Source organism: Zalophus californianus, chromosome 4 (assembly GCF_009762305.2).
Source record: "Zalophus californianus isolate mZalCal1 chromosome 4, mZalCal1.pri.v2, whole genome shotgun sequence".
Classification (NCBI taxonomy): Eukaryota; Metazoa; Chordata; class Mammalia; order Carnivora; family Otariidae; genus Zalophus; species Zalophus californianus.
Genome location: NC_045598.1, coordinates 13,327,616 through 13,346,720, shown reverse-complemented (window position 1 = coordinate 13,346,720; position 19,105 = coordinate 13,327,616). Strand labels below are relative to the sequence as shown.

At 53.5% G+C, this 19,105-nt stretch overlaps 1 protein-coding gene across 1 annotated transcript; it reads right to left on the bottom strand.

Annotated features, from left to right (window-relative positions):
* Positions 1-8,620: 8,620 nt before the first annotated feature.
* Positions 8,621-14,491, bottom strand: KLHDC7A (kelch domain containing 7A). The gene has a single exon (XM_027572495.2). The coding sequence runs from the start codon at positions 14,489-14,491 to the stop codon at positions 12,101-12,103; it is 2,391 nt and encodes a 796-aa protein (XP_027428296.2). The 3' UTR covers positions 8,621-12,100.
* Positions 14,492-19,105: the final 4,614 nt, after the last annotated feature.

The window sequence follows — 19,105 nt, the reverse complement described above, 5'->3', positions numbered from 1 at the left end:
GGGACTCCACCATTGAGGTCAATGGTGAGGTTGCTAAACTGTTTTGGTTGGGATTCCTGGTCGTAAGCAACAGAAATCAATTCAGGGTTAAGTGGAGAGAAAGGGAATTGTGTATTGGAGGGGTCAAGGGATGGAGGAAGGCTGAGTGGGGGGGCCGAAGAGGGCTGGACAGAGGGATAATCTGGTGGGTTGATTGCCACAGCAAGAACTCATCTCTAGCTGACCTTGTGTCTTTGTGTTGCTCAGGCCTGTTGCCTCTGTCAGGGTAGAAAGACCTCTTAGTCTTAGTACCTGGGGGCATGCAAATTAAATGGACAAAAAACAGATTAACAAAAGAGAAAAAAACCTAAAATTTTTCATGTGTAATACAGGAGCTTCCAGAAAAAGTCATTCGCTAAGTGGCTGAAGTTTTGGAAAGAGAAGGGAGAGAAGAGGCTTCCATGGGAAAAAAACAAATGGGTTTCTAAGGGAACAAACAGGAGATGAGGAAATTTGTGATAATGTTTGTTTATGCAGATGTGAGTGGTCTTTTCCATCTTTTCCATGGCCATAAAGCTCCCCCAGAGGATGGAATTTATGACAGTTTCACTCCCAGAAGTTTCTGCTTTTAGTGAGATAAAGAAAGCTCTAAGAAGGCTTTTTCTGCATCTGTTAATCTCAGATGTCTTCAATTTTAAAATAATTTTATGTGAACTCCGAGTGTCAAAGTGGGTACCCACACCTCTCACCTGAATAATCACAATACCCTCCTAGCTGGTATCCCTGATTCCTCTCCGGCTTCCCACCAGTATGTTCCCCCCACAGCAGCCAGAAGGACATCTTGAAAACTGAAATCAGTTAATGCCACCCTTGTGCTTAAACACCTCTGCAGACCCGCAGCCCAGATCTCGGTTCTGAATACTGTTCTCTAATAAAAGGAGCTAGGGCTCCTTAGAGAAATGATGGGTTCTAGGACTGGGCAGGGAATGTACAGATGAGCCTGGAGCGCCTTGCAGTGCCAGAGAATAATGACGTGCTCAAGAAACAAAATGATGGCGCTATGTCTCAAAAGGACACAGGAGTGAACTGAAGGAGGTCCTAGTGGCTAAAGCTGGAATAATTTAGGCAACAAAAGAAACAATATAGTTTTGGACTATAACCCAAAGTACAACGTCCGTATCGTGAGTCTATACTGACATCGACAGATAATTTTTTGGATAATTATTCAGATAGATGGGGCAGAAGAGACAAATCTCCTGTACAGAAGAATTCCAAATAATTTTTGAAGATACTCCCCCATCAAGAACAGAGCAGAGCTTCCTGTCCCTTAAGGGTGGGCAGCACATGGAGACTCTTTCTAAAGGACAGAACATGGGAGGAGGGAAAAGAGGGTCATGTTACTGCAGAGAGTGTGACAAATGCTGCCTCAGCCAGGGGATCAAGGTCAAAGCTAACAGTTGATAAGTCATGTACCCTTGTTACGATGTGATGAGAGGTGCAATGTTCTTCCGTGGTCTTTCTCCCAGAATCCCAGTCGAGTAACTCATAACCCATGAGAAAAAACATTAGCCAAAACCAAACTGAAGGACAGTCTACATAATACCTGACCAGGACTCCTCAAAACTGTCAAGATCATCAAAAACAAGGAAAGTCTGGGAAACCATCACCACCAAGAGGAGCCTCGGGAGATAGGACCTCTAAAAGGAATGTGGTATCTTGGATGGAATCCAAGGATAGAAATGGAATCCAGGGACAGAAAAAGGACATTGGGCAAAAATTTAGGAAATCTGAATAAAGTATAGACTTTAGTTAATGATCATGTGTCTGTAGTGGTTCCTTAGTTGTGACAAATGGATCACATTTACCTAAGATGTTAACAACCAGAGACACTGGGTGTGTGGTCTATCATGTTGCAACTCTTCTGTGCACCTAGAACTCTTCTGAAAGAAAAGATTTATTAGCAAAAGAAACAAAACAGAACCCTCTGAGGGCTTCTTACTGGGCTGAGGATAAAACCCAAATTCCTTATCCTCGTGGACCATTGACATTCTCCTGCATGACCTGGCTGGTCCCCACCTCCCACCACCTTTCTGGTCTTTCTGATTCTCTCTTGGGCAGGGACACAGGGGCTTTCCTCCTGCATCCCCTTCTCCCAGAATGCTCCTCTGGTGAGTGCTCGCCCTCTCTCTCTGCCTCCCCCCTTCTTCCCTCTCTGTCCCTCCCCAATCTCTCTCTCTCTCTGCCTCCCACCCTCCCTCTCCCCTCCTCTTTCTCTCCCTGCTCCTTCCTGTCCTCCGGTCAAATCCTTCTCATCTTTCATATCACGGCTTAAATGCCACCTCCCCCAAGAAGCCACCTTGAGAACTATGACATATGTCCCCCATCTCTCTCTATATCATACTACATTTGTTTCCTGCACTGCGCTTATGCCAGTCTGCCATTATTTTATGTAGCTACTCACCTGTGTACTTCCGGCTTCCCCAGGAGAACGTGCCCAACCCATTCACAGTCATAACCTAGTGCCTTGCAGGGAGCAGGAGTTTAATAAACACTGATGAGTGAAGGCAGAACTCACGGTTGTCCGTCTGTGCTGACTTGCTGGTCTTGTCATTCTGTGCCCTGACGTCCCTGCATTCTGGAAGGGAGACCTTCCTTTACCCGCCCCTACCCCTGGTCTTCCAACCTTCCCATACTCCTGGTCCTCCTCCCCCGTGTACCTGCAGCTTCAGGCCGCTGAAACACAGCCCTGTCCAAGGTGTGCACACCCCACGGAGATCATTACTAGGCAATTAGTGCGACTCCATTGCGCATACTGTAAGTGCCCATCATTGCATAATTAGGACCCATAATCAAACTCAATCATTAACATGTTTTATACCTTGGCCTTTTCCCAACTATATTTTTGTTAAAGCCCCAAAAGTAATTTAGTGTGAGGATGGAGGAAGTTTATAGAGAACAGAGAAAACTTTCTCCCCTTTGTCTTTCTCCATGGTAATGAGGAGGGAATGCCTGGCATCTTTGAGAAAGAGGCCATTGATTCTTTAGCCCCAAAGGATCCCGCTGAGCCCGGCTCTGTGCTGTTTGCTGAATTTTCCAGAATGAATGAAAACCAGTGTGTCTTTGTGCTTAAGGCACATTCCCAATTATCTGTGCTGATGGAGTGGAGAACGTCCTCATCCTTGTAAGGGATATTTTCCAAAGTTAAAGGCAACTTTTACTTCTGGGGCTGGGGGCGAGGGGAGAGGGGAATGGGGAGTTGGTGTTTAGCGGGTACAGAGCTTCAGTTGGGAGGATGAGCAGGTTCGGGAGATGGATGGTAGTGATGGTTGCATAACAAAGCAAATGTACTTACTGCCTCTGAACTGAACACTTAAAAGCGGTTGAAATGGTAAATTTTATGTTGTGTATATGTACCACAATAAAAAGAAACCCAGTGATCTATCTTACTGGAAAGTAGTCACAATATTCTGATAGGAGAAAAGGGGGATTATGCAGCAAGAACAGAGTAAGATGTCCTTTTTTTTAATTTTAAAATTATGGATAATAAATAAGAGGCTGGAATAAAAAAGTCAAAGCAATAATTGATTATTTCTGAGTGGGAGTGATTTCTACTGTCTCCTTTGGGCTTCTCTGTATTTGTCCGGTTGGATATTCTACAATAAATGTTTGTGTATCCTTTGCAGTCAGATAAAGCTGGACACACGGCATCGTGAATGTATTTAATGCCACTGAGTCGTATACTTTAAAGTGGCTATGATGGTCAATTTTGTGTTATGTATATTTTAACACATAAAAAATGTGTTTAAAAAGGCAAAGACAACTTGTACTAAAGACATTACCTACCTGGGGTTTCTTGGGGTTGATCTTGCCCTAACTTGCCATCAGCCCTCTGCCCCACCCCACGGCTTGGTGCAGGGGAGAGAGACCAGGCTTGGGAGGTGAAATTGAGTAGCCAAAAGATACGAGGCATGGGGTTAAATGTTTTTAGGTACAATCCAAGATTTTGGCTCCTTCAGATCAAATGAGAAGCATTCTGTAACAGGAAGCTTTTTTTTTTTTTTTTTGAGAGTTCACTCAGAATTTATGATGATTCAAATTGAGGCCAGGTTAAATCTAACCCTCATATTTTCTACAAAGCAAAGATTGTTGACTGTGGTAGCATAAACATGATTGCAGGAAAAACAATCACGAATCTTCGGAGGATAAAGTGTTTTCAGGAACACAAAGATACCACATCGCTTTGACACTCACTACAAATAAAGATGCATTATACGTGTGTGATGTTTTTAACCTTCTAAAGTGTCTTTGTGGTTTTTATTTATTGTGCTATCAGGCAAATCATGTGAAAGTTGCTTTTCTATTAAGATGGGAGATGCCAGAGTCCATTTGTATGCTGCCTGGAACTACCCAGCCGATAGGGGCAGGTGGTCCATGCCAGAGCCGGGCCGTCTCTGGTGTGAAGTCCTAAAGAAGGTGAGAGTGGATGGGTTTTAGGCGAAAGGAGGCCCTGTCCCCTCTACAGTCTCTAGACAGAAGGAGGAGCAGGTGAGAGGATAGGCAGGGAGGATTGAAGTGACTTTGTTAAAGCAACAACCTGAGGCTGTTAACCACTGAGGGTCGAGGGAGCTGGGGTATTTATACACCAACTCCTGACAGTTAGGCTCCTCCAAGGGGCACTAGCATGGACACTGGAAGGCTCCTGGGCAGCGTGCAGGTGTTGACAATTGCAGCAGAGCAGGTGTGCTCAGCACTGTAAGGACTGAAGGACTCTCTGTGCCCCAATATTGCATGCCAACATGAGGGGGGTGTTTGAGGAGAGGGCAGAAGGCATAAAACAGTCTCCCTTGGAGACAGGAGAGCAATCCAGCCAGGCGTCCCAAACTCCCCATTGCAGTACTTGATGGTACATTTTGAATACGGACATAGCTCAGCTGCACCGGCCTCTGAGCCATGCTGTGTGGCTGCCCTGTGCCCGCATGCATGACAGAGGCAGACAAGACCTCCTTGCTGCCCCCGGAGAACTCACGGGGGCCAGCAGACCTACTGGCTGAGGAGTGAGATGTGGGGGGCTTATGTGTGCAGTGTGGAGTGTCCTGATGGACGAGTGGGCCATGTCGGTGGTGGGAAGCTGATACCACACTTTCAAGACCTTGAAGGATGAGTACTGACATCACAGATGTGAGATCTCTCTGAGCCTCGCTTATTTCATCTGTGAAATGGGACGATGGTAGATTTGAAATCTCTGTATAAACTTCTCAGTGAATGCAAGTGTTGGGTAATGTGATGAGCCGGGCCATGGCTTTTGGCAAGTGGTCTCATGATTTTGGATTGCCAACCCTCACCCCCAGGGGCCAAACTCATGCCAGGATGCTGGAGGGCACCTTCAAAATCCCCAGCAGGGGGTCCAAGCAGCCTGGAAGCGGGCAGCCTCATGGAGAGGTCCTTGCCACTCTTATCCTTTCTTTGGTAAAGTATCACTGAGCTTCTGCCCTTGTTCATGCACCTGTACGAACAAGACCCAGTGAGCAGGGTAGGCAAGGCCTCTGACCCCAGTGTTCTGGTGGGAGGGTGCTGCAGGGGGGCAGGAAGCAAAGGTCTCCCTGTTTTCCTAACTGATTCATCTCCCGACAACTCTGGAGCAACCTGGGGTTTCATGGGCTCTATCACTCATTGGCTATGCAACAGTGGGCAGGTTACCTAACCCCTCTGTACCTCAGCTTTCTCATCTGTGAAACGGTGAAGTATCGAACACACAGGGATGTTTTTAGAATTAAAGAATTCCTGGCAGTCAGGTGCTTAGAGCATGTCCTGGCCCTCAGTAGGTATTAGTGGCTATTTTTCAAGGAGCTGATCTGATTGTTCAGAGCCATTCCCCTACAGACCTTGCCTGGGTCCTGGTGGAGACCCAGCCCTTCTGGGAATGACAGAGGGCTGAGTACCAAGCTCCATGGCCAGGCCCCCAGGAGGAACCCCAGTGCCCTGTTTTTGGCTAGACAGAGTGTGGCTGAATGATGAGCGTGGGATTTGGAGTAAGGCAGACCTGGGGTGGCATCTCAGCCTCTCCACCTTGTAGCTACGTGATCCTACGTGATCACTTTCTTGAATCCTAGTTTCCTCAAGCATAACGTGGTGGTGATCGTGATGCAGCATGGGACTGTTGTGTCACCCACTTCCTGCTGAGTTGCAAACCCCAAATGTAGTGGCTTAAAAGCACAACCCTCTACTTTGCTCATGAGTCAGTGGATGGGCACTTTGGGCTGGGGTTCAGTCAGGTGCCTGCTGGTCCTGCCTGGGCTCGTTCAGGCACTTGGGGCCAGCCGTTGACTGTGGGAACTGGTAATAGGGCCACGCGTCTCATCATCCAGCAGGCTATCCTGGGCTTGCTCTCGTGGTGATGGTCACAGGGTTTCTAAGAGCCACAAGACAGTAAATCCAATGCCCAAGCTATTTGGAGAAAGTCCCATGGCCAGATCCAAGGGGTGGAGGAATTGATGGAAGGGGAGAATTTGACCAGTTTTACCACCTATTGGGTTGTTTTGAGGGTAAAACGAGATCATATGAGTATAGCGCCTATTAGCATTGTGAATACTCAATAAATGTATTGACAGAGATCAGGTTTCTCTCTTTTGCCTTTTTTAAAAAGTATGCTCTACACCCAACATGGGGCTTGAACTCACTCCCCCAAGACCAAGAGTTGCATGCTCTTCCAACTGAGCCAGGCAGGCGCCCCCTCTCCCTTCTAGTTTTTTAGTGACTTTTAATTTTTGTGAAATGTCTTGTCTTTGTTTCCTTCCCTATGTCATGAGCATAATCACTTTCAGGCAGTGATGTCCCCGTAAGGGTTCGATGAGGGAGGGAAGGATGGTACAGGGACGCTGGTGGTGTTAATATCCTATTACCTATGTGAGAGCCGCCTCCGCCACCTCTCGGCACACCAAGAGGCAAGCCAGACTTGATCGCATTTTCATTTTTGTTCATATTTTGACCCACATCCCACTTTCCACAAGAGCTCTCTGTAGAGACTGCCCTCGAGCAGTCCTTTCTCCTGGCTGTTTGAGCCTCCCGCCTAATCTCCCCTTTCCCGAGGGCACCTCCTCCCTTGTGTTCTGTCCCCTTCCTCTGCCCGAGCCTCACCCCTCACGTCTGTCTGCCTCAGAGGCTCCTGCCGGCTGGAGCCACGGCTTTAGGGGATCACAGGGCAGCCCTGGGGCCACAAGGCTCTTCCAGGCAAGGATGACAAAGGCCGGAATGAGGGGCACCTGTCACGACTCTAAATATCTGCAGGCCAGACACGGCGCACAGTCCTCCAGTAGCTCCCAGCGACCCTCACCCCCATCTGTAAAAGAAAGGAGCCTGCTCCCCCTTGCACCTTCTCAAGGTTTCCAGGGAGCTCTGAGCAGCTCCTAAAGCTTCTCCTCACTGTCCAACATGCTGGGAAAAGGCTTAACGCTCTGAGGCTGCAGAGGCTCCAATCAGTAAGTCACCTACTGTGGAAGGGGAGAGTACAGGCTCAGAGTCTCAAAACCCAAATGGTGTAAAATATGAATAAGGTGAGCTCCACCCCACTCCTCCCCCAAGCCCCCAAATCTTGCCAAATCAGACAGGGTTCCTGCAGCTTAAATGTTAGACAACCTTCCTCTGGATCTGGGATGCTGAGAAAGGGGAGTGGGAGTACCAGCAGACCTCCTCCCAGCGGGCCCTTGCAGAAGCCAATGGTACTTAGGAGACCTACTTTGGAGCATCCCTGGGCCCGGCGCTTTACACACATTTGCTTGTGACATCATCTTGAGGCTGGAGGTGGCAAACCCATTTTACAGATGCAGACATTGAGGATCAGAGAGTTTAAGAATCTTTTCTTTGAGGGGTGCCTGGGTGGCTCAGTTGGTTAAGCATCCGACTCCTGATTTCAGCTCAGGTCTGACCTCAGGGTCGTGAGATCAAACCCCATGTGGGGCTCCATGCTCAGTGTGGAGTCTGCTTGAGACTCTCTCTCCCTCTCCCTCTGCCCCTCCCCTGCTCTAAAATAAATAAATACATCTTAAGGAAAAAAAGAGGACTGTTTTCGTTGAGTGCAAATTTCAAGGATAGAGCATATGTGATCAGTGTGAGTGGGGGAGGGGTTGGGAGTGGCCCAGGGGATGGCTGATGCCAAGTCCTTGGCCCCAGGGCTTCATGATAGGGGAATGGAAATGTAGAGAGTGGGCAGGCCAGGTTCAAGAGTGTTTTGAAGGGAACTGAGAGTCTTTGAACTTTGGCATGAAGGTGAGTGTCCTTGAACATTGTGAGCCTCAGTTTTGTCCCCTGTAAAATGGGGTTGTTGTCAGGATCAGTGAAGTGATGTGTAGAAAGCATCTAGTCCAGTGCTTGGTCTACACCGAACAGGGGCTCTATACACATGGCCTGTCCCTTACATCCTGGCTCCAGCAACGCCACAGGGCACCTGGGACAGCCCCGTTGGGCAGCCTTGCCTTCCTGTGCCCCGTGCCCCATGCCCCGCGCTCAGAGTGGGGCTGGGCCCCAGCCCTAGGCAGATGCTGTGGTTTCTAGGCTTGCTTCAGCAACCCTGTATTCCAGACAAGCCCTAGACGGGACTTCTCTTGTAAATATTGATGGAGGCCCCAGACAGAGAGGAACAGGAAAACAAAAAACGGTTTATTTGTGATGGAAAAAGAAACCAACAGGGGGGAAAACAAATCTACAGGCCCGACAGGACGGGGGACTGTTTAAATAAACCGTGGTACAGCCACTCAGTGGAACATTGTGCACCTATTGAAATGATGTTTACCGAGGGTTTGTAGCAACACGGAAAATGCGTATTCTAAAAAGCTAAGTGAAAAAAGGAAGCAGCTGAATTGTGCATTCAGCATAATCACACGTTGGCCAAAATCAAGCCAAAGAAAAGGATGCACAGGCTGGAGGAACGTGCACTGCAGAGGGGGTTGTCTTTGGGTGGTGAAAAGGGGGAGTTTTTTTGTACTTTTGTATTTTCCAATTTTCTTTCCTACAGAGCTGTGGTTGGCCTCACGTGGAAAGCAACCCAAGCTGAAGAGTTGGTTTTTAATTTTGTTTTAAAGAAGAAATTCTTCACGGGGAAGCAGGACAGATGACCCAGGGAGAGGCCAAGGGACACACAGTCCTCCGTGAGGCTGAGGGCTCGAGGTGGCCGGGCAAGGCTATCCCACAAGGTCAAGTGGAAATCCTAGACTCTGACCCCTGTGGAGGATCACGGGCAGGCTGACACCCAGACACACACTCAGGCACGGCAGTGGTGTGCGATCTGGACTCTCCCCTTAAATGCGTGCACTCTGCTTCTCTCCAGGGGATGTAGCTTACTGTCCTGCAAGGAGCCTCTTTCCTAAACGCTCCCTTACGTGAGTGGCTAGAGCACGACAGCTGGGTTCCCGTCCTCTTCACTCTGAGGTGTAGCTCCTTGCAGGCAGCCCTGCCTTCCCCGGCAGGGGTGACGAAGCCCCCGCTGGTGGCAGGGCCAGCCTTCCTGTGCCCTGAGCCAGCCCTGATCCATGCATTTCCCGGATTTCCATCCAGGGCTCTGCTCACTGTCTCTTTATCAGGGAGGCTGATCACACGATACTTCTTTGCCTCCTCTGCCTTCCTTGTACGTATGCAGCGTGGGTTCCATTCATCTGTTTACGGGTTTGTTTATAGAAATTGCCCGTTGTCCTCCAGCAGAACGTGCGCTCTGTTAGGGCAGGGACCTGCTGCGTTCCCAGCACCCGGAACAGTGCCCAGCCTAAACGTTCTATGAGTGAATCCAGGTGGTCTTTGCAGCCTCCCTGAACTGCCTTGCTCTACCATGATGGTCCTGAGCACTCACTTCCCTAAGGCTAGCTCTAGACCCAGGCCGGTGATGAGAAACACACCAGCTCTCATCTATCAGTGGTGACTGCCTAGGGCCCAGTGTTCTGGGTTCTGAGGCTTAATGGGAAAAGATAAGGCGATCGATGAGTGATGTCTGCACAGGACCCCAGGGATGTAGATGAGATGGGCCCCGTACTACCCTCTCAGCCCTCCCTTCATCATGAAGAGCACACCCACCATCAGTGGGTCAGGAACAAACGCTGCGGTTTCCCTGGTCCTGACCATGGGACCATGCCCCAGGCAACAGGGCTCTGACAAGTTTTCTGGAGTGATCTCTAGGTCACCCTGGGCTTGGAGCCCTCCCCCAAGGCCTCCCTGCTTGGTTGTGGTCTAGTCCATTGCCTGGCTATTTGCTGGAGGCTTGCCCTTGGGGGCTGGATCTGGCTTCATCAGCCCCCAGCTCCCAGATGGGGTTCACCTTCCAAGCAACCCCCAGCCTGGCATCATGATGCCCATGCTGCCTCTCAGTCATGTTGCTGAGTTACCCCCACTTCCCCACCAAGGGTCCCTTGGAGGCTCATGTCTGAGTGTTGGCTCTGAGCTTGAGCACGGCCCTGGCAGGGGATGGGGGGGGTCACCAGGCTCCAACTTAGGAATCAACTAGGCAGCCTCACCCTCCAGGCCCTAGAATGGGGACGGTGGCTTTGAGGGGCCCAATGTAAGTTCTCATCTCCATCCTGTTATTTCTTGTTCTAATCGTGCATTTTCCAGGAAGACCCTGGCTCAGCCCCAGCAGCTGCAGTGAACACGAGCTCCTGTCCAGATCCCCAAGGGAATTTGGGAAGGACTTTCTTCAGGTGTTCTCATTTCTCTGGCAGAGAAGGCCATGAACTGTCCTTCCCATTTCGAGGTAGGAACGCTGAAATCCAAAGCATCCTTAGCTCCCCGCGTGTCAGGCCTGCCCTGGTGCACCCGCATCTCTACTTCTCTCCTCCAGGCTGCCTGTCACTTTAGAAGTGGTCCCAGCTGCCCTGGCTTCCGGCTGACACCGGGAACATCACTGCCCTTCTATCCGTGTATGCGTCCTCCTCAGCGAGACAACAGGGCTTCGGCAATAGATCGGTCCGGTCTCTCTCCCTCCCCTCCAGGAAGAATGGGCAACATCCTGAGGTTGGGGGGGGTCTCTGCCCTTTCCAAATTTACCAACTCTGATGTGAGAGCTGGTCCCAGTGTCCTGTGTGATTTTCCAGTTAATCAGCTCCGTCATGAACCTGCCCCTCCCTCCTCTCCTGTCTGACAGGGCAGACCAGGTGACCACAGGGCACAGGGAGGAGAAATTATGCCAACATCTCTCAGCAGACCGGGAGGGGTGCCTGGCAGTGTCTGCCCTGCCCTGCTCCCCGAGGTGAGGGCTGTGTTGTTCGGACGGCTGCTGTATCGTGCAGGCTCTGAGCTCTGGGGAGGGAGTCAGTGGTCAGTTAGCAATGGGCCCAAGCGGGGGAGCCCAGGAGGACGGGCGCCCGACAGATCGCACCTACTCTCTCTCCTGAGACCTCAGATGCGGGATCACTGGGGCTCTTCTTTGTGGACCACTACAGGATGTATGTTTTCAAATGGCCGCTAAATGGAGCCTTCTCCTCCTAGTATACTAGAATTCTAGGTAATGAGAACAAGTGAAGTGGGTAATGGTCAATTTGCTCTGCAGGCAAGAGTCCCATTGGCAGCACCAACGGTCACTGATCTACTTCTCCAACCATCTCTCCTCTGGCCAGGCCCCTGGGGGCTCCCCAGGGCTCTTGGCACGGCCGGAACCACCTCCTTTTGTGTCCCTGGTGCTTCTGGGAACCCTGGAGGTAAGGGCTCAGTGGCCAGTGTTTAGGAAGCGGCCCTGGTGGCCTATAGAGAGCTGGCCCACCTCCGGTGGGGTCGGCTTGAGGGGTTATTGTGGGTCAACCGGCACTGGGAACTGTGGTTGGGATGAGGCTGTGCGCCTGAACTTTGGCGGGACCCTGACATCCCTTCCACCAAGAATTCAGATTTGAAGCAAGGTGGCACTCATCCCTGCACACGTGCGTGGCTGCCCTCAGCCTCGGAGCACCGGTCCCTGGTTCTATCTCTGCATCCCACTGACAGCAAAGACGCATCCGAGGGCCCCGGTCAGCGGGGGAGGTAAGGTTAGAATTCATCTCTTGCTGGCCAAATGCCTGAACTGCCTGCTCTCCTAGAAATGGCTCACGGAGTGACGGGCAGGGGGTGCCTTTTGCTTCCCGGTTTTGCAGGACAAGTCCGGCAGAGTGGGTAGCTAGACCCTGGTCTGAGGCACATCAGGGATGGGCAGGGTCAGCTCGGTGGGCAGGAGGGTGCCCTGCGGGGAGGGGAAGCTCCGCAGCTCCTGGGGCACAAACCTGGGCGAGATGTGGTCAGCCAGGAAGCAGAGTGTGCGCCGGCGCCCCACGCAGTAGATGAGGTCCCCCACCACAGCGCACTGGAAGGCGTCGGGGTACGGTGTCCGGTACGTGGCGCACTCATACCAGAGGCGGGTGCTGGCGCTGCAGCGGTACACGCTGATGCCCAGGCTGCGATTGAGATCAAACCGGTAGAGAAAGCCGTTGACCGCCACCATCTCGGCCGTGCGGTCCTTGCCGCCCCCCGTGGGGCCGGCCTGCCAGCGCTGCTCCCGGACGGAGAATCGGAGTAGCAAGTAGCGCAGGGTGCCACCCGTGACGAAGATCTCACCAGCGCATGCCGTGGCCATGTGTGCCAGGGCGAACGTGTCGCTGGGGAGCGGGGGGACGAAGGTCCAGCGGTCCAGGCGGGGGTCATAGCATTCCACCGTGTTCAGACACTCGCCCCCGATGGCGTACAGGTGGCCATCCAGGGCCACCAGCCGGCAGTGCGGCCGGGGCTGGTTCAGCGGGCACACCTCGCTCCAGATCCCCGTCAGCAGGTTGTAGCAGAAGACGCGGTTGGAGGGCTGGCACCCAGACCCCTGGCAGCCAGACACCACGAAGAGGTAGTTGAAGAGACTGCAGAGGGCACAGCCTCGGGACACAGCCTCGGGGGGCAGACCGACCAGCGGGTGCCAGGCGTCCCGCTCCTCATCATAGCAACAGAGGCGGCCGGAGCCCTCCTGAGGGCACACATCGGCCACCACCAGGTGCTTGCGGCCCCGCAGCCGGCGCCGGAGGATCAGCTCCCGCTCAGTCCCGCTCAGGCACCCATAGACATCTGGGCTGCGCAGCACCTGAAGATAGTTGTCACTCATCACCTTGTAGGCTGCCTCCTGCAGCTCCTCCAGCTTCTGCCTCTTGGCCAAGGTCAGTACCTGGCAGCAGTTGCCCAGATCCAGGTGGAAGCCTGGGGCAGAGCCAGGGGCCGGTGGGAGGTGGACGAAATTGGTCCCCAGCACCAGCTGCATGTGGGGCTCCCCGCTGCTTCCGGCGGAGCTGGCCCCGAGAGGAGCCCCGGGGAGGGGGCGGCCAGGCAGGGCACTCCCGTCTGGGCAGGATGGAGTGGGGGCCCCAAAGCCATCGAGCTGCAGCTGGAGCTCTGGGTTCTCCAGGATCTGGAGGAGGCTGTCCTTCCTGCTGAAGCCTTGCGTGGAGGGCGACAGCACAGGCTGGGGGCAGGTGGGTGTCTCGGTTCCACCTTCCTGGTCAGCGGCTTGGCCTCCTGAAGCTGCCCCTGTTCCCAGGGGGCCTGGTGGTGGCACGGGGGCTGGACACTCAGCCAGGGCAGCTGTTCTGGGGGCCAGCCTGCCCTTGGAGGTGGCTCGGGAGGTGGATTCCACATAGTAATCGTACACCTTGCCCTTCAGCCTGGGCCCGGCCCCCGCCCCCTTGTCCTGTAGGAAATTCTCCTCCACACAAACCCGGGCCACCGAAGAGTAGATGTAGGAGGTGCTGGAAGCTCCCTCCTGCTGAGGCAGGGTCAGGCCCATGTCCATGGTGGCCTGGAGGGCCATGGCCTCTTCCCTGTGGACCCCCGTCACGCGGGTGAAGACCCAGCTCTTGCTCACGTCGCTCTTGCCTTCCACGTGGGCCATCCAGTTGGTGGGAGCGGCCTCCTGCTCCAGGGGCCCTGGCTGCCCTGGGGGACCACTGTCCGGCCACAGGGCAGGCTCGCCGCCCTCACTGCAGCCGGCTGCTGTGGCGAGGCCAGCGCGGGAGCTCTGGGACTCGCTGCCCAAATGGAGGTGGTGGGGCCGCTCGGGCGTAGGGCCAGCAGCTGTCCCGGATTCCCAGCCACTGCAGCCAGGAGGCGCCAGCTCAGAGTCTGGGTGCTGCCCACCCCCTTCCTCACCAGCGCCTTTCTCCGCGGGCTCCCGAGCCTCTTGGGCTTCTGAGTCTTCGGGAGAGCATCCTGTTGCCAGGACTTGGGAGTCGCCCTGATTCTCCCAGCCACGGCCTGGCACCTCTCTGGTCTCCTTGCTTACCCTCCGGCGTCTCAGCGCCCAGTGCGGCGCCCCGGGGGCAGCCCCCTGGACCGCAGGCTGCCCGGAGTCCTCGGCCTCCTCATTGGCCTCAGCCTTGGCGTTCCTGCCCCACCGTGGGGCCTGGCCAGGCCTCGACTTGTACAGCCTGTAGGCCACGGTCACCAGGAGCAGGGCAGCGGCGGACAGCACCACCTTGCCTGTCAGCTGCATGTCCAAATGCCAGTCCTGGGCCTCCACTCCTCCTCTTCCGGGGAGCATGCTTCCCAAAGCCGCCCTGGGACTGAAGAATGTCAAGAATCCGATTAATGATTGTCCAATAGGGGCCGGTTCCTGGTTCCTGCGGAGCGGAGCTGGAGGGGGTTCTGGGCTGGCTCTGGCCAGCCAGGGGCCGGTCAGCTGGGGGAGTCGGAGCCAAGGTGACCTTGAGCTGGCAGATGGTGGCCACTGGGGCTCAGGGCCAGCAGATCTCGGCGCTGCCCTCCCCGGATCCTTCGATGCTTTTCCTGGAGGTGGGGGTGGGGGTTGTGCCCCAGGGCTGAGCTTGTGATCAGCCACCTGAACCAGCAGCTGCTGGAGGATGTTAGCAGTGTCTGGCATGCACACAAAGAGGGAGGAAGCTCTTGACCACACAGTCATCTGATTCCAGGAAATGCACGGGGTTGGTTATTATTTGTGTGTGTGTTTTATTTTCTCTTTTGCAAATCCACTGGGCTACGACTGTGGGTGTGGTGAACTGTGAGACGGGTGGAGCTGTGGCAGGTGTGGCTTGAGGGTCTCCCTGTCTGTTTCCTTCCCGATGGGTTCTGCTGGTCCGGGCGGGGAGGTCCGCAATTAGCAGCAGGGACAGCTGAGCCCCGGACTGCAGCCAAGCCACCTGACCCGGCTTTGAATGCCTCTGCCCTCCCTCTGGCCCTCCTGAGGGCAGATGGGGAAAGCACCGGGTGTTAGTGCCCAGATCAGGGAGAGACGTGGGGCACATCCTTGCCCTCGAAAACAGACAACGTCCTCTGGTGAGAGGCAAGGGAGATTCACCCGCCCCCATCTCACCAGGGATGTGGGTTCCAGATCCAGACTGACTACCTGGCTCTGCCCCTTGCCAGCTGTGTGACCTTAGGCAAGTGACTTCCCCTCTCTGTGCCTAAGTTCCTTCATCAGTAAACGGGGGATAACAGCACACGCACCTCATAAGGTTGTGGTTGGTGTGCGTACAGCCCACAGTGCTGAGCTCCACCTTGTGAAAGCTCACAAAATATCAGCCACTCTTCTTCCTCTCCTCTTCCTCCTCCTCCTCCTCCTCCTCGGGGTCATTATCATGCATATGAATTGTCACCAGCTGGACCTGAAGCACAGATTCAATTCTGCCCCTCCCCCGGACCAAGGTCCTCCCAGGGCACCCAGAGTTCAGGGCAGGGCTGCCTTTGGGGCCAGCAGGTAAAGTGGCTGACGTGCCCGGCAGGCAGGTCCAGGACTGCCTGATCCCCCTGTGTTGGAGACTCTGATCCCTTGGCCTGAATGGGGCCGAGCACAGTGGGGGCAACTACCAGCATGTTCTGTGCCTTTCCAGGGGTAGGATGGAGGGGGGCACTCTGGATGAATCTCATCTGATGCCCACCATCCCGTTCAGGAGAGATGCAATTGCCACCTCCTATTTTATGGCAGCTCCAAGCTTATGTCAGTTGGCTTGTAACTGGGGACTTGTATCCCTGTTTCCAGAGTCCAGAGTTTTGCAGACCTGACTTCACCTACCAGGTATATGGTTCCCCGGGAGACAGCCTTCTATAGCTTGTTCCGGGGGCGGCCGGCAGCGGGGTCCCCCGTTTTCTTTCCCTCATGGTCAAGATAGTGATTCTGAAGATAACAGGCACCGGAGCCCTGGGGTGCTTGGCAGAAATGCACATTTCCAAGCTCTGCTGAAAGTCTGAAGAAGACTTTCTTTTTTTTTTAGTTTTTTCTCTCTATTTTTTTTATTATGTTATTTTAATCACCATACATTACATCATTAGTTTTTGATGTAGTGTTCCATGATTCATTGTTTGCCTATAACACCCAGTGCTCCATGCAGAACATGCCCTCTTTAATACCCATCACCGGGCTAACGCATCCCCCCACCCCCTCCCCTCTAGAACCCTCGGTTTGTTTTTCAGAGTCCATCGTCTCTCATGGTTCGCCTCCCCCTCCGATTTCCCCCCCTTCATTCTTCCCCTCTCTGCTCCTCAGACTTTCTGATTCAGTAAGTTTGCGGTATCTCCCAGGAAATCCCTGGTTTGACAATCACCTTGGAGACTTCCATGGGTCTAGGAATTAAAAAGTAAGTGAGCTTTGCTATTTGTCTGCTGAGAATTCCTCTTCGTGCCAAGGAGGTGGGTGAGCACCTTGTTTCATCAGGACGAATAACAGGAAATGGGGAGTGAGGTCCTGGGTACTTTGCGTAAGTAAAATCATTTCATCTTCCCGTAATCGGGGGAGATAGATGCTGTCATAACCCTCATTCTACAGGTGAGGACACAGGCTCGGAGGGGTCCGCCAATGTCACGTAGATTGTGAATGGCGGAGTCTTGATGTATGACCAGGTCTCTCTGGCTGCATGGATCATTCCTCTTCCTCTGGGAAGAGGAGGACAAGGTATAAAGGGGTAAAGGGTAATAGAAGTGATTTGTCCAACGGCAAATCCAGGTCTTTGCGGGTCCCCCACTGGCCAAGTTACCATTTTGGTGGTAGGGGCAGCTTTGGGACTCCCACACCCTTGGAAAGGGGAAGACTTATGGCACGCCTGTTTGGTGACAATGCTGTGAACTGGCATTGTCCTCTCAGATGCCACTGAGTGAGCAGGGTGTCAGCCCCTTGGGCATGCTGCTTCCCCCCCAGTAAAGACTCCACTGCACCAGGAGTCACTTTCTTTGTGGCTCCAGTGTAAACCCTTTGAGTCAGACAATCACTCTTTCCCTTTGGAAACTTGCTCCCAGGCACTGGGTGTGGCCAAACCAGTCCCCTGGGGTGGCAGGGGCATGGTGGGGGGGGGGGGCGGCTGGGAGCAGAAGACACACAGTCCCAGCCCTGAGAGAACCTATATCCTGATTCATATGATGGCACATGCACCCGAGATATGATCAAGCCACAAGGGATCACGGAGGAAAAATTAATGAGGTGATTTGTCAACAGGTGCTTATTGACAAAGTACCACGGGCCAGTGGATGGCCAGGGAGACTAGAGTGAAGGTCATCAGAAGAGAGGTCAAAAGACTATTCCAGAAAGAGGTGTTTAGCATCAAGTATTGATAAAGGAAGGAGGGGGGTGTGGATGGATTGATTGAACAAATATTCACCAGATGCTCACCATGTACCACGCCCCTTGCTGGTGCAGCGACAGTTTACAGAGACACACATGGCCCTGGCACCTTGGCAGACTGCCACCTCAGGAAGACACTGCCGAGCAGGAGGTCGGTGGGGAGTGACGATGCTCGTTGGCGAAGGTTTCCGCGGGAGAGTGCACAGGGATAGCGCAGAGCACGGATGTGGCCCGAACAGGGAAGGCCAAGAGGAGAGAAATCACAGGTCTGAGCACACGGAGGCCTGACAGACGTGACGGTGTCTGGACATCTCCAGATTGGGGCTTGGGGCAGGTGCAGGCCGTGTATGTGGGGGTGTGTGTGAGTTAGATGGCACTGATTTGACTCCTGGTGTGGCATTTCCTGTGACCTTCCCTTGTGGGAGGCCCGGAGTAACACCTGCCGAAACACCTGCCGAGACAGCCAAGGCCAGAGGAGCCCCCATTCAATGAGGCTTCCTGCTGTGCACCCTCCATTCTGCGAGACACCTGCCACAGAAAAGAGAGTTGTTACTTACAGTTCCCAAGAGGGTCCCCCATGCCACACCATGCAGGGCCTCATGGGGAGGCACTGGGGTCAGGAAAGAGGCAGATGGAGCCAGAGGACAGAATGGGAGTGTGATTGTGGTTTTCCTTTCCTTTTCTTTTTTTTTTAAAGATTTTATTTATTTGACAGAGAGAGACACAGCGAGAGAGGCAACACAAGCTTGGAGAGTGAGAGAGGGAGAAGCAGGCTTCCTGCTGAGCAGGGAGCCCGATGCGGGGCTCGAACCCAGGACCCTGGGACCATGACCTGAGCCGAAGGCAGACGCTTAACGACTGAGCCGCCCAGGCGCCCCTGATTGTGGTTCTTCATGGGGAGGAGTGGGCGAGGCAAGGTGAATAGATTTAGGATCAGCTAGTTTGAATGATTTCAGGGGGCCCCAGCACTGTCTTTCTTTGTCTCCTACCTGGTCCTAGAGTCACTGGGACAGGGGAATATTGGCCCTGGTGTAGGAGAGCCCCAGGAGAGTCTGATAAAGCAGGCGGGTGTGGCTCCCCTTTGGATGGGTTCATTTGCATATGAAAGGGGGCGCTCCTGGGTGAGTCCTTTGCTGCCTCTAGGAACTAGCTAATCCTGGGTGTTCCTGTAGCCTGTCCACCATACAGAAAATCAGAAGCCCGGAAGACAAAAGAACAAGGGCTTCGGGGCCTCTAGGAGGAGGTAAGATCCCCTGCGGGGCAGTGGGGAGTGAGCTTCCGGCCCTCTCCTGGGGTCTGATCCCATCCTGCCGGTCGGTGAACGCCACACTCCCACGAGCAGGCTTCAAGCTCCAGAAATTACAGCTCCCCACCCCCTCCCCCACCCCCGTCTGTTTGGAAAAAGTGAAATGAACAAATGAAGACAGGAGCGAAATTAAAAGATAATTGGAAGTCTGTATAGGGCTTCGGTGAGGGTGCGTGCGTGGCGCCAATCTGGCCTCTTGGTGCCCGCAGGACCAATTGAGAAGTCTGGGTTTGGCTCAGGGGGTGGATAAAACAGTTGGAGCTGAATGCGTGCCATGCAAA